A 27,702-nucleotide genomic window follows, 5' to 3' on the forward strand; every position below is an offset into this window, starting at 1 on the left:
AAAAAGTTAATGGCAGAGCTGAGATTAGAACTCAATACCCAGAACCATAGTGTGTCCACTGAAAATGTTTTTAAGACTAAAATCATTGCTCTTAGATAGTGATACCATTTGCAAAAATTAATTGCTAGTGTCTGATTATGTTCCAGAAAAAAGTCAAAACATTTTATAACAGTTAACATTTATTGCGTGCTTATATGCAAGGCACTGTTGTTCTGAGAGCAATGTATATTATCTCATTGATTCTCACAAAAGCTTTCTGAGGGAGGTAATCTTTTTGAACCATTTTGTAATAACTGAAGCACAGAAAAGTTAAGCAACTTACTCATGGTCAATGAAGCTTCTAAGCTAAGATCCAAACCCAGGCAATCTGACTCTAATAGCTATGCTCTTTCTCACTGTACTAGACTGCTTTTTTCTGTAGGATATGTGCACAAATTCTGTATGTGTGCAATATGTGACATTGTGCTAATCTTAAAAATGTGACCTATTATTAGGCATGGGTTCCAAGTGATCAGTTTTAGTTTAAATAATATAACTAAAAAATGGGTATGTGGTTGCTCACTGTAAACATTTTTCAACTGTGTTGTATGTTTGAAATAACTTTTCATAATAAAATGTTGGAAAATTATGGTAATGTAAATTGAATGCATGCATATATGAGTATTAAAAATCTTTTGGAAGAGAAATTTTGGCTAAAATATTTTTACTTGGTGGTTTCTGATGGCAACTTTATTATAGTCCAAGGCCTGATTCATCATTTTAATACTGTTGAAAGAAGAATGGGTGAAGAAAGAAACTAGGAAGCAAAAGATATTAAAGGAGGGAAAATTAAGAGAGAAAGGTTTTTATTTAGGAAGTATCAAAAATATTACCAATTACATACCTTCTGCTTTTTTTAAATCTATCTTTAGATAAACTGATACAGTATTTTATATCTTTTAATCTAAAAGCATTTAATATAAATATTAACAGCATAAGAAAAAGTATAAGACAAATTCTTATCCCAAAATAATCTAAATGTCTCTGCTTTTATCAGTTATTTACTTCCTCTGTTCATGTAAATTATTTCATTTTGAACTTTAAGATAACCTTTACTTAATCTTGTCATCTTCTAAGAATAATGATGCTAAGTCACTTAAAATTAATCAAAATAATTCAGGTATTCTGTTGGAATATTGCTATTGCATGGGTTGAAATAGCTTTTCCCAAAGTTTGCCATATTCATAATTACCCTTCCTCTTTTTTAAAATAACATTGCTTAATTATGTATAATCAAACTTGGTTGACAGTCTTCTGCACAAAGTAGGCTGTCACCTATTGATTGATGTCCTAATTTAAGGTTAATTGCAAGTGTCTGAGTAGGTTGACACAATTTAACAACTTGAAAATTGTGCTTTGTAAGTAAGCATAAATTATTAAAACTTTTAAACATTTAACCTTTAAAATTATCATTAAATCAAACACAAGTTAAATGAGGGGAAAACGTTCATAGAATATTTAAAATAAAATGCATTTAGATTATTAAAATGGAGGGGAAACGTCTATATTTGCAAGAGGATGTCCTTTATTACTTAATTAACTTTCAGTGTCTCATACGGTAGCTCATTTCCTTTAATAGAGCTATTCTTTGCATTATATGATAAATATCTGTTACAAATTTCACAAATTATATTAAAGTACACACTTTATTATGAAAAATGTTCTAAAAGGTCATGGACTTGCCGGTCTTCATAGTTAGATATTGCACATTTTTCTTTTAGAGTGTTAAAAAAAATAAATTCCAGGCGTATTTGTAATGTAAAAATTTATCCCTGAGGGTAAAATCTTGCAGAAATTTAAATAATTTTTTAACTTATTCTCCTTGTAGATGTTGATAAAAGTTTACTTTTATTTTTGAGGTTGACCTGTGTAGCAAAAAGCTAGAACGAGCTGAAAAGTTGATTGGAGGCCTTGGGGGTGAGAAAACTCGCTGGAGCCAAACAGCTCTGGAGCTGGGGCAGCTGTACATCAACCTGACAGGGGACATCCTCATTTCCTCAGGGGTCGTCGCTTACCTCGGGGCCTTTACATCTAACTATCGACAGGTAGGGAATACTCATCGACCTCTAGGGTCTCTTCCTGACCCTCCCATTACAATCAACATTAATCTTGGGGTTTTTTGTTTGTTTGTTTGTTTGGATGTTTTGGTAAGTATGAGGGAGAAAAATGTTTTCAAGTGATTTCTAGTTGTGTATTTTAATTATTCAATAAATTAGCTTGGTAGCCAAAAAAGTGCTATGTCAAATACTCTTCTAATTGTTTTAGAAACAAAAAGTTCTACTTTAGAACGTAATGTGAAATGGTAGACTCTAATGATAAAATTTCAGTTCTTAAACAAGTATAAAGGTATCAGGATATTTTGGGGAGCTGGGGGGTGTTTAGTCAACTACTCTCTATGAATCTCAATAATCATTTCCAAATGACTTGAGAAACTGAAACTTTATGGGAGGAAAAGATGAACCTACCTAAAACCCAATTGATAAGTGGCTTCTTTCCTAAGAAAATAAATAGCAGGTTCCCTGCTTCGAATTCCCACCCCTTTGACGGATTCTGCCTCCTTGATCCAACTCCTAACCCCTACTTCTTCTCCCAGCTTTTTTGTTCCACTGCTCAGTCCCTTTCTCAATGACACCCAGCACATTTTTCAACTCTCTCTAGGAGTACAACCCAGGACATGGCCCTGTCAAAGCAGGAGGAGAGATTTAGAAAAATTAAAAGGAGAAGAAGGCAGTGAAAATAAAGAGAAGAGAGAAATTTGAAACACTTGCCAATAGCTTCTGGTGTCAACGGAGGAGAGAAAGAGTAAATGAAAACCCACTTCTGTGTGTGGCTTTATCAAGTTTTACAAAGCATTCACTTTGCCCGTGGTCTCAGTTGAGCTTCACTTGAATTCAGGGCTTTCGCTTAAGTAGGGTTGATTCTTGGTGGCCACTGTTTTGGTTTGCTTGTTTGCTTTTAACCAAGCTAGTTTAAAATCCTCACATTGATCATGCTTCTGTCTTCATCTTTTGGTTCTGGTAGCCCTTGTCCTGGTGCATGACTTTCATATTCTTCTTAGCTTTCTGTCTTCATTTGTGTCTGAATGACTGTCTGCAGTTATGGCATTGACATCTTGTAGTTCAGATAATTAACTTTTAACATGACACTATTTACCTAGTCATAGACTTGTTTGCTCGACATTTTCAGAGACTGAGGCTTATGAAGATTAAGAAAACTGCTCAGAACCACACAGCTGGTTAATGACAGAGCAGAAATGAGACTTGTTGTCACCTGAATCCTAATTTAGCCCTCTTTCTACTCTTCCATGTCAACTTGGAAGGATGGAAGTGGTACCTGCAGAGCCTCCTACACTCCTCTGTTGGTTCCCAACATACCCCCGGGTGTCCGCACTGGCTCCTGTTGAGCATTCCAGTGCCATGCTGGAAGTCACCAGCCAGGGCCACTCCTCCCAACCCAGCCCTCTCTGACGACTCCTTCCAAAGCACTGCATCTTGCTTGACTCCCCGGTCGCCTGCTTCCACCAGAATGGGGGCTGCCAGTCAGACCACTACACAAATGCTTCAAGGAAGCATTGAGGCTTGAACTGAGACCTTGAGATTTATGGACAGAAGCAAAGCAACACTAAACTAGACACAGGCTCCAAGCAAAGCTCATAACTCCTTCTGTGAACTTCTGTGCACTGTCCCCACCCCTGATTCAAGAGGACACCTTATCCCGTCCCATCTAAGAAGACTTGAAGGCAATTGTATCCCTTCCTTGCTTTACTGTAGCAACCTAGGCTTTTACTTAACTAATCTCTAACGTCATTGTTCCTTCCTTTGAATTCATTCTCTGAATCCTGCTCTGTAATCATCTCTTTTATCTATTTCTCCTGGGTCAGGGCAGCTGGTAGTTTACGCCCCATCAAGTTTCCCATTCGATTCTAAGCACGAGGGTAATAGTGGCAACTTCAGTGCTCTGCCCAGATCCCCACCTGGTTTCCTGTGCGTTCACGTCCAACAACCAGCACCTGTGGCTTTTTTGGTAGACTTCCCTTGGGTTCTTAGAACTCACTTTGCGCAGTGCTTGGAGAGCTAAAATTGGCTGGGAATTTGCTGGCCTCAATGAAAGACTGACAGAAGTGAGAGCCTGAAGCTCTGTCTTCCTTCCTCTGGTTGGAACAAATGCAAGGAATAACTTACACCCCCTGTAGGAATAAGGTGTAACCACCTGTGCAGAACTTTGGCTGATCTCTCACCTTTTACTGGCTTTTTCCTGGTCGTTATACTGCTTCTCCTAGTATCCCTTCCTTAATAAATCATTTCAGATAAATCTTCATGTCAGAGTCTGCTACTGGGAAACCCAAGTAAGACAAAAAGGCTTTAAAACCATCTTGGTTTTTTCCTAACATCAAAGTCTCTGGATACCAAGAGCCTGCAGTAAGTAGCTAGATTCCCTCCCTCTAAGCTTGAGTCTGAGTAGTTGTCAATTATTCATCAACCCCTTTGTAGAGTTTCTGGCACTCCTCATAATAAAATGTAGAAAATTTCCATTCTCCTAGCATAACTGGGCCCACAGTATTCGATTGTAATGCCCATGCCTATCTCCAAAACAAAATCCTACAAAGCTGTAAGGACATACAAGCCCTGGAGTTGAATTACTTTGAACTTTCTAAGGGACCTTTTCCTACCAATAATCAAAGTCAAAACTGCTTTGGTGGTGGTAGTTAATTTCACCAAGATGGCACCCTTAGTGGTCAGTTTTCCATTTCCACCAACTATCTTACCACCTGATTACCAGCCAAGATCCTTGGCTTGTCTTTTGAGATGCTTGTTCAGAGGCCCTCATGTTCATTTCACTTATTCTCTGCTGCTACACCCTTACAGATGTATAATTGCCCGCTTAAATTTCTAAGCCAGAGTTCATCTGTGATAACATACTACACCTATCAACTATAGATAGCATTCCACAGCAACTATGGCTTTCATTTTCCCTACTTCTTCCCCGTATCACTGGCTACGATGCCCATACCAGCATCAAGCTGTATCTGAGAAAACCTTCAGACCTCCCCACAAAAGTCTTCAGGCCAACAAAAAATCAAAAACATGCCCATAGGAACTGTGTACTAGGAGCCAGAATCAAACTGGAAATGCTGCCTTCTCCTCCACCCTATATAGCCATGCCATCTGTCCTGGTGCCAACAACCAAACCAAGTAAAAACCCAGATGATAGTCATTAAGTACTCGTGAGTGTGCTGTCTTAACTCAGTTTTGAATCATGGTTAACAACTCTGAATTCCCTTCTGTGGGCAGTTTGCTAAGCCCTCACGCGAACCATTTCCCTTTTCAGGCTCTAATAGTCCTGGGTTACAGTAAGCACATATCCAACTTCCAGAGGCCCCCATATACCTAACACCCAAGGACGGCACCTTCTTCCCGGTGCCTGTGGAACTATTCAAAGGACCCAGTCATCAGGAAGCCCTGGAAACCTAGCTAACTGCACCCCACTCTGCTTGATGTTTATAAACTGCCCCCTACAGTTCCACCTTGCTCTTACTCTGTGTCCAGGTGCAGCCTCCTGTGTATCAGCTTTCTCTCATTTGGAGCTGTAAGTAACAAAGAGTTCTGCCTCTCATCTATAGGAGTGTCTTTGTGTTATGGCCCACCTTCCAAGGAAGATTTAATCATACCTAAGATCATATAATTATGAGACAGAAGCCTGGCAGACAATGCCTTAATCAAAATAAAAATGTCATCCGTAAATGGACAGTTTGAAATCATGTGCCACTGATGAGATGCAATGAGAAGAACACAGTATCATTTCTGTGATATTCCTGCCAAAGGTGCATAACCTAAATTGACTCATGACAGAATACCACACAGACCCAGCTGTGGGGCATTCTACAGAATAACCGGCTAATCAAGGTCATGAAGATCATCAGCTGTCCCCACACTGTCATAGCCTTTCATGTGCAAACCGAAGGGAGTGTTGGTCCAACCTACTCAGCAGGAACCCGAGGGAGACGGTAGTACCCGCCATGCCCTCTCAGCTAGCTCCACTTGGTACACACGGCATCCTCATTTGCCCACGGACTGGTGTCAACACCACATATATCCACCTTCTCCTTGCCCCTTTCTAACCTATTTTCTCTCCAGTCATGTCTTTCACTGTTTATGAACCCTTTGATCTATAACCTCAATTTGGACCTTGATTTCTGATTTTCTGAGTGAACCTAAGCTTGAAGTACGCTTCTGGTTCCTGAGCATCCTAGCAAACTGTGCCCCAGGTGGGGTATCCAAAACTCCAGTATGTGCCCTGATCCTTATTGGTGCCTAATAACCCTGCTCTGGTTCCTCCCCCAGGACATGTGAGAGCCAGGCACAAATGTTTTCTGTGTCCCCTACTGGTTCAAATTGGATTTACTTTTATACCACAATATTGTAGTAAGGTGTGCTGATACTTATAATTTAAAGAAAATGTGTAGAAAAACATGGTGATCTCCATGTATTTGTCAACAGAAGCTTTGGAATCATAATTGGCAATTATTTTTTCCAGATACAAAGTTCTGATTTCACTAGTAAGTGATCTATCTAAATTTTATCTTAACATTATATATAATTTTCATTTGAATACATAGTAGAGCTTCTAAATTATGATTTTATTTTGAAAAATATGATGAACACAAATCATTTTTGAGGTAGAGTTTCAACAATGCTTTGTAGACTCAGAGCATAGTTGAGGAGTTTACAAGGTATCCATTTGGTAACCTCCAACCTCATTTTTATATTTTTCTGTGTATGTCTTAAAGAACCAAATCAAGGAGTGGACAAATTTGTGCAAAGGAAGAGGTATCCCCTGCTCAGATGATTATTCCCTTATGAGTATTCTGGGAGAAGCAGTGACAATTCGAGCCTGGAATATTGCTGGATTACCTTCTGACTCATTTTCTATTGATAATGGGATCATCATAACGTAAGGAAAATATTTCTCACAAATGATCTCTATCAGTCAGTGGATTTATTTATCTGTGTACCTTTTAACACAGCTAGTAAACTTTTATAGTATTGAAAAATGTTTTACTTAACTAATTAGCTAAAATAAATATGGATAATCACTTCCTTCTCCAACTAATGTCAGAGTAGTTGAGCATTGGAGACAGTAGTAAACAAAGTAAAAACCCCAGATGACTTTTGCTTAATTTTTAATCAATTTTTAGCAAATAGAACAAAACCCTGCCATAAGTAAGTGAAGTCCAAATTTTTTATTCCCATAAAACACAGGGTTTTATTATTATAGGTTAGTGAAACATGCAGGGATAGGTTTGTGTTGGTGATGTCTTATTCCCTGCTGGGTGTGCAACCACCTTAAATGATATGGATACATTTCTGGGTCCTGGGCTGATTGGGGCTTTTAAAAGAGTGGTGCTATTCCTGGAATCTCCTGGTTAGTAGATAAATCCCATGGAGATTGGGCCGGGAGGATACTGGAGGCTCATCCAGCCTTACCTTTCCTCAAGTTGTTGCCTCCTAGAAGCCAAGGACTTCGCTCTGTCCTAGTGTGAGGATGATCATTGATTGTGTTATTTTCAAGGTCACATTACTATGGGCCTTCTATCACTGGGCCAATCTTTTTGGAGGTTTTAGCATGTTAGAAATAGCACAGGGAAACCATCAGGAAACGTTCAGTTCTGTGTTACATCACTATTTTGAGTAGTTGTTACTTTACTACTGAAAAAGTAATTGATATGATGGGTACTTAAAGTAAAAATGGTTGAGGCATGTAAATTTTTTAAAATAGAATTAACCACTATGTGTAAAAACCATATTATTAAATTTTTTGTTTGTAACATTTATGAAAATTATTCTACAAATTAAAATTCTGGTGAACAAATTTCTTTACTGCTCAGCAAATGATCCTGACATATGGATTTCTATAGCATTTATTTACTGAACTATTCTAAAAGGATTCGAAGCATGTGCAGCTTGAATATAACATAAAATAGGATAAAATCTGATAAGACCACCTAGGGATATTAAAGAGGTAGTTACTATTAGGTACTTGAGACAAGCTAATCCTTGCAGTTGGGTCCTGAATTAAGCTCACAGCTTTGCGATAACCAAGGTAAAAAAGAAAAGCTGTGTCACACAGTTCTTATTTTTCAATCAAGCAAATCATACTCAGAAAAACAAACTTTTCCGGGAACTAAACTTACATTTAATTATTTTGTTGATTGGGAGATGAGATTATCAAGCTTTTCTTTGGTGGACTAAAATTAAGCCCTGGGTACTCTTGCTCTGATAATCTACATTAATCCAGAAGAAAAATTATAGAATCTAGATAAGTGATAAATATGTGCATTAGTTTGCAACTAAAACAGATGTTTAAGTACCTTTAAGAAGTATAGGATGGCAGCTAGTTCGTTTTTTAAATACTTAACAAGTAGGTGGCAAACAGTTTGCGTAGACATTTAATGTGAGAATACACATTGGACATTGACAATATGGGAGGTTTCTGAAAGTTTAGAAGTCTATCTTTTGGAAGCCTCATATATTGTTGGTGGGAATGTACATTGGTACAGCCACTATGGAGAACAGTATGGAGATTCCTCAAAAAAGTAAGAAGAGTACTACCATATGACCCAGCCATTCCACTTCTGGGTATTTATCTGAAGAAAACAAAAACACTAATTAGAAAAGATATGTGCATCCCTATGTTCATCACAGCATTATTTATACTATCCAACAATATGGAAGTAACCCAAATGTCTCTCAACAGATGAAGGGCTAAAGATGTGGTGTATATGTGAGATGAAATACTACTCAGCCATAAAAAAGATGAAATCTTGCCACTCGTAACAACATGGATGGACCTTGAGGGTGTTATGCTAAGTGAAATAAGTCAGATGGAAAAAAACAAATACTGTATGCTTTCGCTCCAATGTGAAATATTAAATAAATAGATAGATAAATAATAAACAAAACAAAACAAAGCAAACATGTAGATACAGAGAGCAGAGTAGTAGTTACCAGAGGGGAGGGGATGGGGGTGTGGGAGGAGGGTGAAATGGGTAAAGGGGATCAAAGATCTGGTAATGAATGGAAACTAAACCTTCAGTGGTGGGCGTGCTGTAGAAGTCAAAATATAATATTGTACAAATAATAATAATTAATGATAATAAAATTTTATTTTAAAAATTTCAGTAGAAAAAGAAGTCCACCTTTTACTTTTGTCCAGCTGGACCAATTAACTTCAGCTAAAATAATAGCCCAATTTTGTTGTTGTTGTTGTTGCTATTGTTTCCCTCTCAGAAAAAAAAGCTTTGATCTTCCCAAACAATTGTGAATATACTTGGTCATGTCCCACATAGTAGTAGTTATGTCTTTATTGTTTTGATTTGCAATTTATATACTTTTGTTCTACCTAGGAGGACATCTATAATGTATTCCTATAACTCCATTTATCCAGCGGAGGCTGATATACTTCTTATATTCTAGCAAATAAATGTACCCTTTCTTTTGGGTCCAGTCATATTTCAATAATACTGGAACTGTTGATGAATATTTCTGCTTTTAAGATTCCATACCTTTCAGTGATCTTTTTCAAGACAAACTTCCATTTCAGGAGAGATTGAGGTAGAAAATGGTTTTAATGAGCCATAACCCCTAAATGTTTGCTATTTGTTTGTAAAAGTGTTGAAGCATTAGCAAGAAGTTATGGTAGCAACCTTACTAAGTAGGAAATATTAACATTTTTCATTCTTGGCTTTTTCTTTCAATGATTTTGGTAATCTTATACTGAGAGGTTTCAGTAAATAGGTTAAGGTGATCATTTTGAAGTATCAGATAAGTATCGTACTTATTTGCTAGTGTGTTCTTCCTTCCCCAGAGATACTTGCTTGATAATGATAATACCTAATATGGAGAACTTACTAAGGACCTGAGCCTGTGCTAAATGCTTTTCACATACTATCTCAGCTGAGGGAAGAGTCAGTAATTTAGGGAACTGGAAGAATATGTAAAATTTGGACAAGTTAGAACATAATTAACTTTTGGAGCTACTGACACTTGATGTTTCCTTAGCTAATCAGAATTTCAAGGGCTAGTGATAACATTAAATGTAATTGGATTCTATCTAAACATTTCACAGGGAAAGTATTGGGATTGTTTAACAACTTGGTAAGTAGATCAGACCTATACCTAATATAACTCTGCTTTTAAAAAATGTTTTAAGTTTTCATTTTTATAGGAGTCAGATAAATCAGGTTTATTTCAGCAACAGTAATAACTGAGAGGAACACCCACCTTTCTTTGTCTGTTTTTATCTAATTGTGTGTGTGCGTGTGTGTGTGTGTGTGTAAAGAGGAAAATACCACAACTCTTTGAAATGCTCCACTGCTATATATCCAAATTCCATCCTTCCATGCAGACTACAGTGAACATGTATTATCATGTTAGAAGTCTGTATTTTTCAAAAATACAGAAGAGCACCAAATATTTATCCTCTCTAGACAATAGCAAAAGAACAAACACTATCAAAACTTGGAGTGCTGGGTGCTATAATAATTCAGTTTCCACTTGAGAAACTATGGGAGCTATGATCTTCAAAAGCAAACATTGTAGACTGAAGCCACAACATTGTCCTGTTTTTGAATCAAAAAGATGTTATCTTGAGGGTGTTGTTTGAAGAAAATTAATTTGATGCAATTGTTAACTGGGTATTGAACAGTATCTCTCTTCCAACTTTTTTCTTCTTTTTCAAAATTGTTTTGTCTAGTTTTTACTTCTCAATATAAATTTTAGAATATCCACAGAAGATTCTGCTAAGATTTCGATAGGGACTGCAGAATCTATAGATCAAAATTTGGGAAGAATTGACAACTTAGTAGGTCTTCTAATCCATGAACACAGTATATCTCTCCATTTATTTAGACCTTCTTTGATCTTTGTTGGAAGATCTTATCTATGAATTCAATTTTAAGATACTTATAGGACATCCAAGTTACCTATTCTCAAGTGAGTTTTGGTAGTTTCTGTCTTTCAAGAAATTGGTCCATTTCAACTAAGTTGCCAAATTTATGGGCATAAGGTTGTTTGTAGCATTCCCTTAACATCCTATTAATGTCTGCAGGGTCTGTGATAATTTTCTCTATCATTCCTTATATTGGTAATTTGTACCTTCTTTGTTTAGCTAGAGTTTGATAAATTTTGTAGATCCTATCTAAGAACAAGCCTTTTATTGCTTTTCTCCTTTTTTACTTTTTTGGTTTTTGTTTTGTTTGGTTGCTTGATTTTCAATTTCATTGATTTCTCATTTAATATTAACTGTTTCTTTTCTTTTGCTTGCTTTTGACCTAAATTGCTCTTCTTTTTCTGATATAAGAGGGAAGCTTAAGTTACTGGTTTTAGATTTTTTTTCTTTTCTAATCTATGCATTTTAATGCTATATATTTTCCATTAAGTACTGCTTTAGCTGCATAGCACAAATTTTGATATGGTGTATTTTTACTTTCATTTCCTTTAAAATATTTTCTGGTTTCTCTTGAGACTTTTTTGAACCATAGGTTATTTTAAAAATGTATTGTTTGATTTCCAAATACTTGAGAATTTTTAATCTTTCTTTTTGTTATTTGTTTTTTAATTTTTAACTTAATTCCATTACGTTCAGAGAGCATACATTATCTGATTCCAGGTGCTTTAAATTTATTACAATTTGTTTTATGGCATAAATATGGTCTATGTGAATGTTCCCTGTGCAATTGACATATTATGGGATGGAGACTTCTTTAAATGTCAGGTTGAGTTGTTTGAGAGTGTTGTTCATATCTTCCATATCGTTGCTAATATTCCATCTACTTGTTTCTTCATTTCTATCAGTTTTAGCTTCCTGTATTTTGGAGCTCACTTGTTGGATGCATATGCATTTAAGATTGCCGTGTATTATTGATTAACTGACCCTTTTATCATTATGTATTATTTCTCTTTATCCCGGATAATTTTTCTTGTTCTGCAGCCTCCTTTTTTCTGATATTACTATAGCCAGTCCAGCTTTCTTTTGATTAGTGTTTGCATGGTATCTTTTACCATCATTTTACTTTTAATATAAATATGTTGTTATATTTGAAGTGGGTACCTTGTGGATAGCATACAGTTTGACCTTGTATTTTTCTAGTCTGATGATCTCTCTCCTTCAATTAGTAAATTTAGACAACTTTATACTTGATATGGTTGATATCATTGAAATTAGATCTGACATTTTATTATTTTTCTGTTTTTACATTTGGTTTTTGTTGCCCTGTTCCTCATTTCTTATTCTTTTAGATTATTTGAATAATCCACCATTTTTAGTATCACACTTTAATTTATCTATTTTTTACTATAATACTTTGGATTATTTTTTAGTACAATTTTTCACAATCTACCTAGAGATAGGTTACCACTTCAGTTAAAATGTAGAAGACTTGTAACCATACAAGTCCCCTATACCCCTTCTGATTAGATTATCATAGTCATATATATTATGTCTGCATACATTGAAACTCTGCCCCCCAGACACACAATGATAATATTTTGTCTTAGTATTTATGTATGCTTTAAAGAACTTAAGAGGGGGAAAATAGCCTATTATATTTATCATTTTTTGATCTTCTTTTATTTCTAAAGTTCACTGTGGCATCATTTCCCTTAAGGGTGAAGAACTTTAGCATCTGTTTAGAGCAGATTTGCTGGCAAATAATTTTCTAGTTTCCTTCATTTGAGAATACTTTTTATTTTGCCTTTATTCTTGAAGGATATGTTTGGTGGACGTAGAATTCTGGGTTGACATTTCTACTCTGTTCTGGCTCCATGATTTCTGATGTAAAATCTGCAGTCTTTTGAATAATTTTCATCCAAATGTAATATATCGTTTTTCTCTGCTGCTTTTTTAAAAATATTTTTTCTGGGTTTTCCTGGTGGCGCAGTGGTTAAGAGTCCGCCTGCCAATGCTGGGGACACGGGTTCGTGCCCCGGTCCGGGAAGATCCCACATGCTGCAGAGCAGCTGGGCCCGTGAGCCGTGGCCGCTGAGCCTGCGCGTCCGCAGCCTGTGCTCTGCAATGGGAGAGGCCACAACAGTGAGAGGCCTGCAAAAAAAAAAAAAAAAAAAAATTTTTTTCTTTGGTTTTCAGCAGTTTGATTATAATGAGGTTGGGTGTGGGTGGGGTTTTTTTGTTTTTTTGGTTTCTCCTTTTTAAGGATTGAGTTTTGTGAAGTTGTAAATTTATGTGTTTCATTGAATTTGGGAAAGTTTCAACCATTTTTTCAAATATCTTTTCTACACCAATCTCTTTCTCCTTCTTTCTGGGCCCCAGTGACATGAATGTTAAACCTTTTAATATTTTCTCACAGGTCTTTGAGACCCTGTTCTTTTTTTTTTCCAATCTTTTTTTCTCTTTATTATTCAAATTGGATTATTTTTTTCACGGGTCATCAAGTTCACTGATTGTTTCCTCTGTTGTCTCCTTTCTGTTGTTGAGTCCTTACAGTAAAGTTTTTATTTCAGGTATCATATTTTTCATTTCTAAAATTTTCATTTGGTTCTTGTTAAACTTTCTATTTCTCTGTTGATAACACCTCTCTTTCCATTTATTTCAAAAAATATTCACTGTTACCAAATAAAGAGTTGTTATAATAACTGCTTAAAGGTATTTTTCTAGTAAATCTAACATCTTACTTTTTCTTTAAGAATTAGTCACATTCTGGTTCTTTGTATATCAAGTAATTTTGGACTGAATCCTGTTATAGCAGCCTGAGCAGATTATGACACCCCTCAGACTCTATGCACAACAGAGGCCCCTTTTCCCAGCTCTCCTATACAGAGAGATGGATTTTCACTCAGTGTTTTAGGTGACTGAATTACCACTGCTCTGCCATGGTAATATAGTTCTGGCTGGGTTGACCTGGGGGTAGGGACAAAAGAGAGAACAGAGAGATTCCCCCCACCCCCACTCTCTGGCTCACACATGATCATTTTCTCCATCTTCTACTTTGAGTTTTTGCTACCTGTGCCTGCTGCACAGTTCCCCCCATTAGGCCTGTTCTCAGACCAAAGCCAGAAGATAAGGAGAAAACACACATGCGCACACACACAAGAAAGTCACCACCTGCTTATTGGTCATTACTCAAGTTGTCACTTTTTTCCCATTCACTTCTTATTACTTACTTTTTAGAATCTGCAAGTAGTTGATTTTTGTATTTTATCCTAAAGTTTTCATTGTAATCAGTGACAACGGTAGGCTATAGTGGATTTTACCCAGTTTGGTCAACACCAGAAGTCCTTTCCTCTAATTTTGAGATGGTGTTCTTTGGACCAGTCTTCTCTATGCGGGGATAATCTCTTATAAAATATCCATTTTTAGAATGAGTTAACTTGTATGGTGTTTGTCAGATGTTCTTTTTGCTGTTCCCACTCCAGTGGATCGTCATATGCAAGCTTTATTTGATCTAGGAAAAGAGGAAAAAGAAGAATCAGCATGGACCCGTCCCTCAAAGAATATACAATTTAGTTGGGTGATGCAGCTAATAAATTATAGAATTACCATAATAGAATATTATCATTATATGAAAGTACCATAAATATAATATGGATGAATGGCTAAAGAAGTTCAGTGAGAAAAGAGATCAAGACAGGCTTTGTGAACTGCATAGCATTTGAATTGAACTTGAAATGTGAGTAGTACTTGAACATGAAAGGATGGGGAAGAAGTGCATTTTGGACAAAGAAACAGCATGAACAGGGGTATTGTGGCTAAAAAAAATGTGGAAGCAACAGAAAGAAGAGTGAGTCATTTCAGTTTCTTTAGGAAAGCATAAATGCTGTCTAAAGCTCACATAATCCTCCAACCTTAAAAATATTTCTAAAATGTAACAGAATGAAACTTTTACATATAAGTTTTGTTTCTGATTTCCCTCTTACTCCCTTTAGTTTCTTATGGATATGGTTCCCTTTTTATTAGTTGTTTGCATCTACTCTTTTAGTCTCATTTTTTCCTAAATATAATTAATATTATAAAATGAATTCTGTCCCCCCACCCCCTACAAAATCATATGTTGAAGATATAACCCACTGTGTGATTATATCTGGAGACAAGGCCTCAAGGAGGTAATTAAGGTTAAATGAGGTCATAAGGGTAGAGCCCTCATCCAGTAGGACTGGTGTCCTTGTAAGAAAAGGAAGAGACACTAGGGATCTGCGTACAGAGCAAAGGCCACTCGAGGGCACAAGAGGGCTGTGTTGTCCGCAAGCCGAGGAGGGAGACCTCTGCCAGCACCTTGATATTGAACTTCCAGCCTCCAGAATTGTTAGAAGACAAATTTCTGCTGTTTGACAGTCTGTGGTGGTTTGTTATGGCAGCCCAAGCTCACTAATACATTATGTAACGCTTATATTGGAGGACTGTGGTTCCTTTCATTTGGGACAAATGAAATACGATGAAATACTAAATTTGTGTTGTAATGAGATGGAATTGAATAGATTATCCTGATTCATCCCCAGCTTTTTTTTTTTTTTTTTTTGCCCCAGTCACCTTTTATTTTCTCCTCCTGTTCTTCTGATGCTTGGCATGAATTTGCTGTGCTCACTTTTGGAAGAGTATGGCAGTATCTTTAGGAAACTGGCCAAAATTATGACTTGTGTTTACTGAAACTTCTGAGAGGAAGAAAAAGAGCAGTGATCTTAATGCTGATTACATTTCACAGCAGATAGAAAGCTCTGTGGTTGGATACCATGTCATGATGGCAGATACTGGTTAACTCTTTGTGACCCAACAACTCCCTGGGCAGTAAACTGGGCGCCTTGTGGTGGTTCACTGCTCTTGTTCTTATCCTAAAAGGGAGATGTGGGTGAGAATAAAGCAGTAAGTATGAGCTCTCTCATACTGCAAAAACCCTGACTTTCATAGAATATATTTCTGTTCATAAGAAGCTCGCAACCTCTAGGCAAGTATGTAGTAAACTACATATGTGACATTAAATATACAGCTATTTGAAACAATTACTGGGTCAACAATTGTGTTAACACTTAAGGATCGATGGCTATTATGAAGATTAGATGGTATAAAATTTTGCTTCTCACCGTTATTTTAGACCACTGTATCTTTAATGGTCTAGATTTCAAATAGAGATTTGATGTCTCCATCCTTTCTCTTTCCCTCTTGTGCAAATGACAGCAGACAGAAGTTGAGGAAATGAAGTGGCTTGCCCAAGGTCACAGAATTAATTAATGGCAGGGCCTAGTGAAGAATTGGAGTTTCCTGATTTCTAGTACTCTTGATGGTTATCATTGTGGCTTAATTAGCAAGAGCAGCAAACATTTTCAAAAATATAATTTAACATTTAGAGAATTGTAATTTTCTAAAGGAGTAAAAGAACTTGTGTTAAGTTTGCCAGATGGCTTTTGTAGTTGCCGTTCTAGTAGCCTTCTCAATTTAAATGTTTCTGCTTCAAGAACACAGTTTCTCAAAACAAGCTAAAAAGTAAAATAATACTATAAAGTTTAAACTGTAAGAAAGTGATGCATGCCTCTTAAATAGCAGAGAGACAGATCATGGCTTGACCAGCATTGTCTTTCTTTCCCTTTCAGGAACGCAAGAAGGTGGCCTCTGATGATAGATCCTCAAGGTCAGGCTAATAAATGGATCAAGAACATGGAAAAAACCAATAGTCTTCACCTAATTAAATTAAGTGACCCTGACTATGCCAGGACTCTGGAAAATTGCATCCAGTTTGGCACCCCTGGTATGTACTTGAATAACAAGCATACATTACAGAATTGCCTGGAGAGGGCACAATTAACCCAAAATGATGTAGGGCTTTTTTTTTTTTTCTTTTGAAGATATTTGTGTCAGACTCATCTTAAATGATTACTTTGTTAATATCTTTTGTTATTTATTGGTAATGAATCAAGTGAGAACTTTAGAGATTATAGTTCTAACAGGTTAGGATGCTTTCTTTGTCTCAAGATTCATTTGGGATACGTCTTCTAATTTAGCTGTTTTAATTTTTGTCTGTTGTTTGCCATTCTTTAGTTCTCATTATAGCTCCACTTCTGCAATTAAAAGGGCCACTTGATATGCCAAAAGTATTTTAACACAATATTAGTCCAACTATCTCTTTGTTCTTCTCTCGACTTATCCTACAAAAGTGGCAGAGAAGTGAGTGCACATTTTACGTGGCTGACTATTATGTGCCATTTACAATGGAGAGATTAAGAACATGACGAGAATTTTTCAGTGAAGCTCTATGCACAGGTCACATTTGTCAAAACAAAAACCAAAATGCTTATGATTTAAGTATGTTGGGCTTATTAGTCACATTTTAAATTCATGTTACCTATCAAATTTTGACTCTTTACTTAACCAAGTAAATTGCCAACATTATGAAAGGACAATATATTTAGCCCCAGGACAAGTTTGGCAAATCCCAGTTGCTAATAGAACGAGTGTTACATGGAAGAATCAAAAGAGATATACCAAATAGACTTACAGACAGTTTATTTTTGCATATTAATAATGAGTTAGCCTTTAAAATATTAATTACAATTTTAGGCTTGGTTTGGGTGAGCATGAAATGAAAAAAACTATGTCTACCTACAAAATGTTGTGTTTATATATATGGGCACACAGACACACAAATAGTATTTCATTCATCCAACTGGTGTTCTTGGAGTATAGTATAATGATATGGAGTTACCAAAAAAGGGACAACCTGCTCTCTACTATCAAATATCTTGCTTGTTAAATGGGCAGGATCAGACAATATATGTAACTGTTATAAAAATAGAAAGTGGACATACTTCACTAACCCTTCTTAGGACCACTGTGCACTTCTGGAATCAGAGTACCTGCCTCTGTTACTTAGTACTTGGTTGCAGTGACCTTTCTGAGACTCTGTTTCCCCATTTATACTTTGACCATATAGTGTGAGGAAGAAATGAGTTACTGTAATTTGGGTACTTACGACAGTGTCTGATAAGCTCAATTTATATTTTTTGTTTGGGGATTTACTATGTGGTTTATGTATATTATCTCTTTTTTATTATCTCTTAATTATATTAGAATTATGTATTAGAATACATAATTATTTTGTATAATAAGAAAGACACAGATGTGAGCTATGAATATTTAGAGCAATCAGGGAAGATTTTTTTTTAAATTTTTATTGACATATAGTTGATTTACAATGTTGTGTTAGTGTCAGGTGTACAGCAAAGTGAATCAGTTATACGTATATATACATCCATTCTTTTTTTGATTCTCTTCCCATATAGGTTATTACAGAATATTGAGTAGAGTTCCCTGTGCTACAGTTAGTTATCTCTTTTATATATAGTAGTGTGTATATATTAATCCCAGTCTCCGAATTTATCACTTCCCCTCACATTTCCCCTTTGGTAACCATAAGGTTGTTTTGTATGTCTGTGAGTCTGTTTCTGTTTTGTAAAAAAGTTCATTTGTATCATATTTTGTTAGATTACATGTATAAGTGATATCATATGATATTTGTCTTTCTCTGTCTGACTTACTTCACTTAATATGATAATCTCTAGGTATCCATAGTGCTGCAAATGGCATTATTTCATTCTTTTTTATGGCTGAGTAATATTCTATTTTATATATGTACCACATCATCTTTATCTCTTCCTCTGTTGATAGACATTTAGGTCGCTTCCATGTCTTGGCTATTATAAATAGTGCTGCAATGAACATTGGGGTGCATATACCTTTTCGAAACATGGTTTTTCCAGATATATGCCCAGGAGTGGGATTGCTGTTGGTATGGTAGTTCTATATTTAGTTTTTTAAGGAAACTCCATACTGTTCTACGTAAGGGAAAATTTCTTGAAGGGATTGGCACCTTAAATACTTAAATTAAAATTACTTAATTTAACTTAAATATTCAAAGAATTTCCTTGACACAGTAAAAACAAGTAATAATTGAGCATCTACCATGTGCTTGACATTTTGAAGATCTGTGTGATCACAGTCACGTATATTGATGTTAGTATTGCATCATTTTAGAGAGGAAGGGGCCATACAATCTGTCCAGTGTTTTTCAAACTATGGGTCACAACTGTGGGAGAGAGAACCCACATAATGGGTCATGACCAGCGTTTTTAAATGAAACGCAGTGGAATAGAACATATAAAGCTGCATAGCATGGAGTAAAGGTAAGCATTACTTCATGAAATTTTAGAAGTTTTATGCATATGTGTGTAGTTGATAAAGATTTAAAATGTATTTCTTACTTGGAGTTGTGGCCATAAAAATCTGAAGTCCAATAGTAATTCTAATAACCACTACATTTTATTAACAAGGTAAGGTGACAGAGAATGTTAGTTACGTGGCTTAACTAAGACTGTATCTCTAGTTAAGGGGAGTCTTAACACTAGTCCCCATGTCTTCTGCCTTTGTTCATTGTTTACTGTGTCACTCACAGTTGCTTTAACCTACTTTTTGGAATGAAATAACTTTAAAAATGGATAATGATAATTCACAATGCCTTCTAGCATTAATCATCAGAGAGAAGTGAAAAGTTTTAAATCTATGATAGAGAGAGAAACAGATGGCAGATTTTGTAACTATTTTTATATTTAATCTTCAAGTAAAAGAATCAGCTACTGTTACAGTTTTAAAACATAAGCAGTTAAAGACTCTTCCATTTAAGAAGTTCTCTTTAGATTTTGACCTATTCCAGGACAGTGGCTTCTGATCTCTCATCCCTCGCAGGCAGCCTGGGTAGAGAAGGCAGAGGTTTCGGCTTCACCCACCTGCCTCGGGTTCAACCAGAGCAGGCCTCCCTTTTTTTGTTGTTTATATTGAGTTTTAAGATAAAATCCTCTGTGAAAAAAGTATCCTGCTGCTTAAAAAAAAATGTTTGAAAGCCAATGTTCTAGAAAACAGAGGTACATCTGTATTAGCTGCACCAGTGGATAAGGTGGGCATAGGATGTTATTCATGTTAATATTGCTGATAAGGCAATTTGTTCACACCTCAATAAAACTGGAAGAATAAAAGAATATTTTTTTAATTTTTAAAAAGAAATCAACTTGTATAGAGGAGATTTTAATGGCTTTCCATTAACTCCATGAAAAAAAACTCTTTGCATTTAGAGCAAAACCCAGCATTATCTGAGCCTTCCTTATTTTTATCTTATCTCCTAGCACTTCCTTTTCTTCCCCCCTTGCATATAACGTATCAGGGAGGCGAAACTACCTCTGGCTCAATGTTTCTTTCATTTGCTCATTTCTTTGTTCATTATTCATTCACGTAACAAATATTTATTTTGCAACTAGCATGTGCCACTGAAAACAGAGCACGCACAGACAGACTTGATCTCTGCTGTCTTGGAGCTTATTGGTTTAAAGAGTGAGACAGAGATTACACGTGGGGTGAGGATTAGATGGGAGTACAGGGTACACGGGGACAGGCAGTACATATAACAACATGGGGTTGTTTCTCATCTCTTAGGTTTCGTCTGTGCTCTTCCATCCATTTGGTGAATTACTTTAAATTTCACCCTTTAAGATGAGGCTCAAACACCTTTTTCTGTGACATCTCTCTTAACCTCTCCGATGAACTGCCAGCACTGAAGCTTTTACAGATTTCTATGGTTTTTACAGATTTCTATTGTGTACATAAATGTTTCTCAACTCCAGCTCTTTGAGGGTACCCAGTAATTGATTAATCTACATTGAATACAATATGCTGCACAGCTGAACATACTATGCAGAGTTTTTCCTATTAATCTGAAGTCTAACATAGGATAATGTAGATAATTCATAATTAAAAACCTGATATCAGTTAATGTCCTAAATGCAAAAGAAATATGAAAAGAATACTCGGTTCTCTTTGTTGCTAAGAACAACTGCTTTGAGCAAGATGATCTGCCTTACTCAAAGACATTAGCAGCCATGTGTTTGGATTCCCAGTCTTGGCTTCCCACAAGGTTTGCAAATACTGTGATGGGCTGGCTTTTGGGAATGAGAAAGGAGGTTTTTACATAAACCAGCATACTGTTAACTTTGATGATAGAAATATGAAGAGAAGCCTGTCTCATAAATTTTCTCCTGTATTTTAACATGAAACATACTTTGATTTAATTAAAAGTGAAAGAAATCAAAAGTTAGGGTCAATAAATTAAGGAGAGCATTCTGGGTAATTCATGTATATATGGATTTTGGGTTTTTTTGTTTTTGTTTTTTTTCTGTTTTCAAGCTTAGAATACTTTTGCTTTTCCAGTAAGGCTTATAATACAGTAAATATTCAATGCTGAGAACATATTTCTATGAAATCTGGACGCTATAGAAATCTTTCCTAACAGGCTTAAGACTTTATTCTACTGGTGAGGAAATAAATTTTCACTTTTAGGGAAAAGAATCAAGTCTGTAATACTTAAGTTTTATAGTGTATATTTTAGCTTTGAGAAAAGACATTTATACATATTAATGTAGACATTCTTAATTCGTTGTGAAACTAAAACAATTTAGGGAGAATAAGGGATGAAATTGTATAATATCATTTTTTAGTAAAGAATAATTTAAATATTAGATTTTATGCAGAAATTGTTAATAAAAGTTGAGGCAATTAAACAAAACTTATGTTATAATATTTCATAAACAGAATTTCAGTCCATAACACTCTAGCAAATTAATAGATTTTAAAAGTCTGATCATGTAAAAATAAAAATGAGAAATTGATATCTATTATCACTATTGTTGTTTAACATTATTAGGAAAGTTCTTTTCAATGAGGGTGCTATAATATTTGTAAAGAGGAAACAGTATTATCATATTTGTAGATAATATATTTCATCTAGAAAACCAAAAAGAATTAACTGAAAAGCTGTCTAAAACAAAAACTTAGAATGACTTTAACAATGCATAGTGAAAAAAAATGAGAAAGTTTCACACACACAAAAAAGAAGACTTGAGTAAGACATCATTTTTTCACTGATAGGAAAACTAAATGTTGTGAAGATATCAACACTTTCAGAAATAAACGTTTTAGAAATAATACTAGTTATTACTTCTAAAGTTAGCCTAGAAGAAAGTACAGAGGCAATAAAAATTCAGAAGAAGAGTAAATTTGGAATTAACTGTTCTGGAATAAACTTTAATATTGATACATGTAAGCCTTTAATGCATTAGAAGGTAAGCGTTATAAAACAATGGAAAATGATAGGTCATTCAGCAAATGGTGCTGCAAAAATTGGTTTTGTGGAAAAACATATCAAGTCATAGTCTCATCTTACATCAAAATGTGCTCCAGATGAATTAAAGAGTTAAATATGAAAGAAAAAAAGAGAAGACATAAATGCTAAAAGAAAACATAGGGGAATAAGTTGTCTTTGATGAGAAAGAACTTTCTAAGAAAATACACAATGGAAAAAGATACAAAAGGAAAAGAATAATAGATTTGACTCTACAAATTTATAATTTAATCCAAGAAACACTATATAAAAGAAACTTAAGAGAGAATATCAACAATATTAAAAAATACAAATAAAGTTTAAAAAACTAGCACACTGTGACAGTTGGTGCCCAGTGTTCCCTAATAACCGTTCTCACCTCCTTACTATTAGCACCCCCTGTGTTTACCTGGGCCCATTGAATTCAGAGTAAAGGAATACATTTCCTAACTTCTGTCATCATGTGACTGTGGTCTGGCCGTCAAGATGTAAGTGGAAGTGCCATTTGTGATCCCCAGAAAGTATCCTTAAAGAATACTTCTTCCTTTTCTTTTTCTTCTTTTTTTTTCTGATGGCTGCAATGTGCATGTTCTCTGAAAGGCTCTTTTGGCCGAAGAGATAAAGCTGTATGCCAAAAATGGTGAAGCAGCAAGATGGCAGGAACTTGGATCTCTGACAGTTTAGACACACTGTCCTTCCAGTCTTGGACAGATTACCTCAGGCTCCTCTTTACGTGAGATATAAATTCCTTCTTGTTCGTGTCACTGTTATTTGGGGTTTTTTAATCACTTGCCACTGAACCTAATGATGAAAACATGCCCCACGATAGGAAAATGGGCAAATATTTTAGCATACAGTTTCTAGAAGAAAAAGTATAATTAGCCAAGGAGCACCTAAAACATCAAGCCCAAAATACAGATTTTAACAATATTTTTTACCTATCAAATTGTAAAAGTCATGAATATAACATTTAATGCTGGCAGTATCACACAGTGGTTAAGAGAGCTGTGTAAGGAGCCAGATTGCTTAGTTTGAGTTCCTGCTTTGTCATTCACGAGATGATTTAACTGAAAATTTTACTACCGTTGCCTTGCTTCAGTTTCCTCATCTGTAAAGCTGGGGTAATAATATTTGATAGATTTTTTAAATTAATTTATTTATTCGTTTATTTTTGGCTGTGTTGGGTCTTCGTTGCTACGTGCGGGCTTTCACTAATTGCGGAGAGCGGGGGCTACTCTTCATTGCTGTGCACAGGCTTCTCACTACAGAGGCTTCTCTTGTTGCAGAGCACGGGCTCTAGGTGCGCGGGCTTCAGTAGTTATGGCATGCGGGCTCAGTAGCTGTGGCACGCGGGCTCTAGAGCGCAGGCTCAGTAGTTGTGGCGCACGGGCTTAGTTGCTTCGCGACATGTGGGATCTTCTCAGACCAGGGCTCAATCCCATGTCCCCTGCATTGGCAGGTGGATTCTTAACCACTGCACCACCAGGGAAGTCCCCTGATGCTTTTTAAAGTTGTGAGGATAATGACAAAGTAAAATGCCAACATGATGCCTAGTGTTTGTAAGTACAGTGATATTATATAAAAACAGGTTTAAAAACAGCAAAGTGAGTGCTTATTGCAACTCTGAAACCTCCACAGCCTTTCAGGAAAGTAATTTGGCAATATAAAAAACCTTTAAAATGTTTGTAACTGTTGACCATTAATTGCACTTCTAGGACTCCAGCCTGGTTAAGTGATCAGAGATGAACACAGGGGTTTATTCAAAAAGATGTTCACTGCAGTATTAACAGTTGGAAAAATGGGAACAATCTAAATAATAGATTAATGTATTTAATATACTATGATGCACTCATATTATTTACCCATGAAAAATAATCATTTTATTCAAGCAGAAAATTATAATGAATTTAAAAATCATCTGACATACCTGTTTTTGTTAAAGTCTCAGCAGTGAAGGAAATTGACAAGACACTTTTAGGACTTTATTTAGCCAGGAGTAACCTGTGGGAAGAAGTGCTGCAACAGAGATCCAAATACCTGTCATCCCAATGCCGTGAGCTGCTGCTTTCCCATCCAGAGTGCACATCCCGTCCCTTGAAGGACTCCTACAAAATGCCATTCGAGTTTGGCTATGGTAGCACCCCAAACACCAAAATGTAAGACTTCAATTTGGCAAATGTATCAGGTACCTTAGCAATGTCACTGGCCTTTGATCTGGGATTCCCTTTCTAGAATGCTATCATAAGAAAATACTGTATAACACAAAGTTTTTGTAGAGGTGCTACATATAATCTTGAGAACAGGAAACAATCCAAACATCTAATAATGGAGTATTGGTTAAAAATGAGAGAACATGAATATTATAGACTATTATGCAGTAATTAAAAGCATGTTTATTTAGTTTTTTAGTAATTAAAAGCATGTTTATTGTGTTTTTTAGTAACATGTTTTTTAGTTTTTTAGTAACATGTTTGTGTTTTTTAGACTATTATGCAGTAATTAAAAGCATGTTTATTGTGTTTTTTAGTAACATGGGAAAATATTTATGCTATAATGTCAAGCAAAATAATTAGGATATAAAATTAGATATATTGTTTAGTCTCAACTGTGTATAGAAAAAGATAAATAAAAAGTACTGGGCTTCCCTGGTGGCGCAGCGGTTGAGAGTCCGCCAGCCGATGCAGGGGACACGGGTTCATGTCCCGGTCTGGGAAGATCCCACATGCCGTGGAGCGGCTAGGCCCATGAGCCATGGCCGCTGAGCCTGCGCATCTGGAGCCTGTGCTCTGCAGCGGGAGAGGCCACAACAGTGAGAGGCCCATGTACCGCAAAAAAAAAATAAATACTGAAAAGAAAAATATTTAAATTCATATGTAGTTTTATGTCATTTTTCTATCAAGTTATATATACTATGAATAAATTATGTAAAATATTTTGGGGAGGGAAAGATTAAGAAAATATGACTAGAGGTTGTTTTCCAGTTTCATTTGTTGAAAGTGAGGCATATCAAAAATTTTGAGAGTTTGAGCAAAAATCCATTTAAACCAGGCAGGGCCAAACCAAAAGTGATAAGGAGCGGCCCTCCGACAGGAGCTGGGGAAAGATGTATACTGTACAGAAAAAGTAAGGAAGCAAAGAAAGGAAACTATTTGACTACAGTTTAAAGCCTGTTTGGCTGCTTGTGATTGGTTGTCCTTCGAGTTTTGATTTCATAACCTTGAGGCATTTACAGGCTTAAATTTTGGTTTACTTATGTAAGCTACCACACCTTACAGCTGTCTCAGTCTAATGGCCTCCTTGTTTAATTAATTTAACATTTCTTTATTTTTTCTCTATATTTTCCACATGTTCTACAGTAAGTGTGAGTTACTTTTGTAATTAAAAAATATAATAACCGTTTAAATAACTACAACTAGAAATGCTTTTTCTCTGGTGTCTTATACCTCACTGCCATCATACTTAGGCATATAGTGAACCCCAGAGCCGGGGGGAGTCCTGAGTAGCACTCTAAGACTATGGAAGCAGGCAGGATGACCAGATAGCCCCACCAATGAAGCCCTTTCCACATACATCCATTTATTTTTATGGCATCATTTCTTTTTAAAATTATTTCTTTTGGCAATTACCCATTTTATTTTATTTATTTATTTTTAAAATTTATTTTATTGAAGTATGGTTGATTTACAAGGTTGTGTTAATTTCTACTCTACAGCCAGGTGATTCAGATATATATCTACACACATATTCTTTTTCACGTTCTTTTCCATTATGGTTTATCACAGGATATTGAATATAATAGTTCCCTGTGCTATGCAGTAGGACCTTGTAGTTTATCCATTCTATATATACCAGTTTGCATCTGCTAATCCCGAACTCCTAATCCATCCCTCCCCGACCCACCTCCCCATTGGCAACCACAAGTCTGTTCTCTATGTCTGTGAGTCTGTTTCTGTTTCGTAGATAAGTTCATTTGTGTCATATTTTAGATTCCACATATAAGTGATATCATACGGTATTTGTCTTTCTGACTTACTTCACTTAGCATGATAATCTCTAGGTCCACCCATGTTGCTGCAAGTGGCATTTCACTTTCTATGGCTGAGTAGTATTTCATTGTGTATATGTACCACACCTTTATCCATTCATCTGTTGATGGACAATTTAGGTTGTTTCCATGTCTTGGCTATTGTAAATAGTGCTGCAATGAACAACGGGGTGCATGTGTCTTTCCAAATTAAGAGTTTTCTCTGGATATATGCCCAGGAGTGGGATTGCAGGATCATATGGCAACTCTATTTTTAGTTTTTTGAGGGACCTCCATAGTGGCTGCAGCACCAGTTTACAAGGAGGGTTCCCTTTTCTCCACACCTCTCTCTGGCATTTGTCATTTGTGGAATTTTTAATGATGGTATGGCATCATTTCTTTATACTCAGAAGACAAAAATAGTTTTATGCGTAACTAGAAACAGCGGCAATTTAGAAGGCTGAAAGAATTTGGAGGGTTGAAGATTTACAGTCAGTATTTAAAATAACATGAAATATTTTTCTGACTTTATTCCAGTGTTGCTAGAAAATGTTGGAGAAGAACTAGATCCAATCCTGGAACCTCTTCTACTAAAACAGACCTTTAAGCAGGGTGGGAGTACCTGTATCCGACTTGGGGACTCTACCATTGAGTATTCACCAGACTTCCGCTTCTATATTACTACCAAGCTAAGAAATCCTCATTATCTTCCTGAAACTTCAGTAAAGGCCAGTATCTAAAATAAATGTTTCTTTACCAGATTTTACAATTAATGGCTGAATTTTCCTCCTGAGCCATGAGAAAAACAGGTCTTCCTAAGTAAAATGGATTTTGTCCTTGTTTGGCATTTCCTGAAATTGCTATAATAATTTCCAAATGTTGCTTTTGTATGTGCATGCAAGTAATAAAGGAGCCTTCAGTATGCAGTGAAAAAAGACCATGAGAATCTAATTTCTGCAAGTGATATTATTCTTAGATTTGCATTGTTAAAAATAGATGACATATATGCACATTTTTCCTTTGTAATAAATCATAATATGCTAATTTTTAGAATGGGAATTCAGGAACAGAACTCCATTCTTCTTTCTCAGAATAAGGTTGCTGCTATCTGATTTTATATAGTTACTTAAAGGAACTGTTTTAGATCACTCGTTCTTTTAAAATACTAAAAATTCCTTTAAAAAGTAAAGTTAGGGCTTCCCTGGTAGCACAGTGGTTGGGAGTCCGCCTGCAGATGCAGGGGACACGGGTTCGTGCCCCGGTCCGGGAAGATCCCACGTGCCGTGGAGCGGCTGGGCCCGTGAGCCATGGCCGCTGAGCCTGCGCGTCCGGAGCCTGTGCTCCGCAACGGGGGAGGCCACAGCAGTGAGAGGCCCGTGTACCGCAAAAAAAAAAAAAAAAGTAAAGTTAGTTCATAAAATGACTTGAGACGTTGACC

The 27,702-nt window shown here is 36.0% G+C and overlaps 1 protein-coding gene across 1 annotated transcript in view; it reads left to right on the forward strand.

The window, feature by feature from the left end:
• The window catches only part of DNAH7 (dynein axonemal heavy chain 7), a 245,609-nt gene that overhangs the window by 158,804 nt on the left and 59,103 nt on the right, over positions 1 to 27,702 (forward strand). Inside the window, exons 46-49 of the mRNA XM_029225556.1 lie at positions 1,899 to 2,084; positions 6,827 to 6,990; positions 16,635 to 16,789; positions 26,802 to 26,992. Of these exons, the coding sequence (XP_029081389.1) occupies positions 1,899 to 2,084; positions 6,827 to 6,990; positions 16,635 to 16,789; positions 26,802 to 26,992 (696 nt within the window). The remainder of the gene's footprint in view (positions 1 to 1,898; positions 2,085 to 6,826; positions 6,991 to 16,634; positions 16,790 to 26,801; positions 26,993 to 27,702) is intronic.

Source organism: Monodon monoceros, unplaced genomic scaffold, assembly GCF_005190385.1.
Source record: "Monodon monoceros isolate NGI ecotype Baffin Bay Population unplaced genomic scaffold, NGI_Narwhal_1 Super_Scaffold_16, whole genome shotgun sequence".
Classification (NCBI taxonomy): Eukaryota; Metazoa; Chordata; class Mammalia; order Artiodactyla; family Monodontidae; genus Monodon; species Monodon monoceros.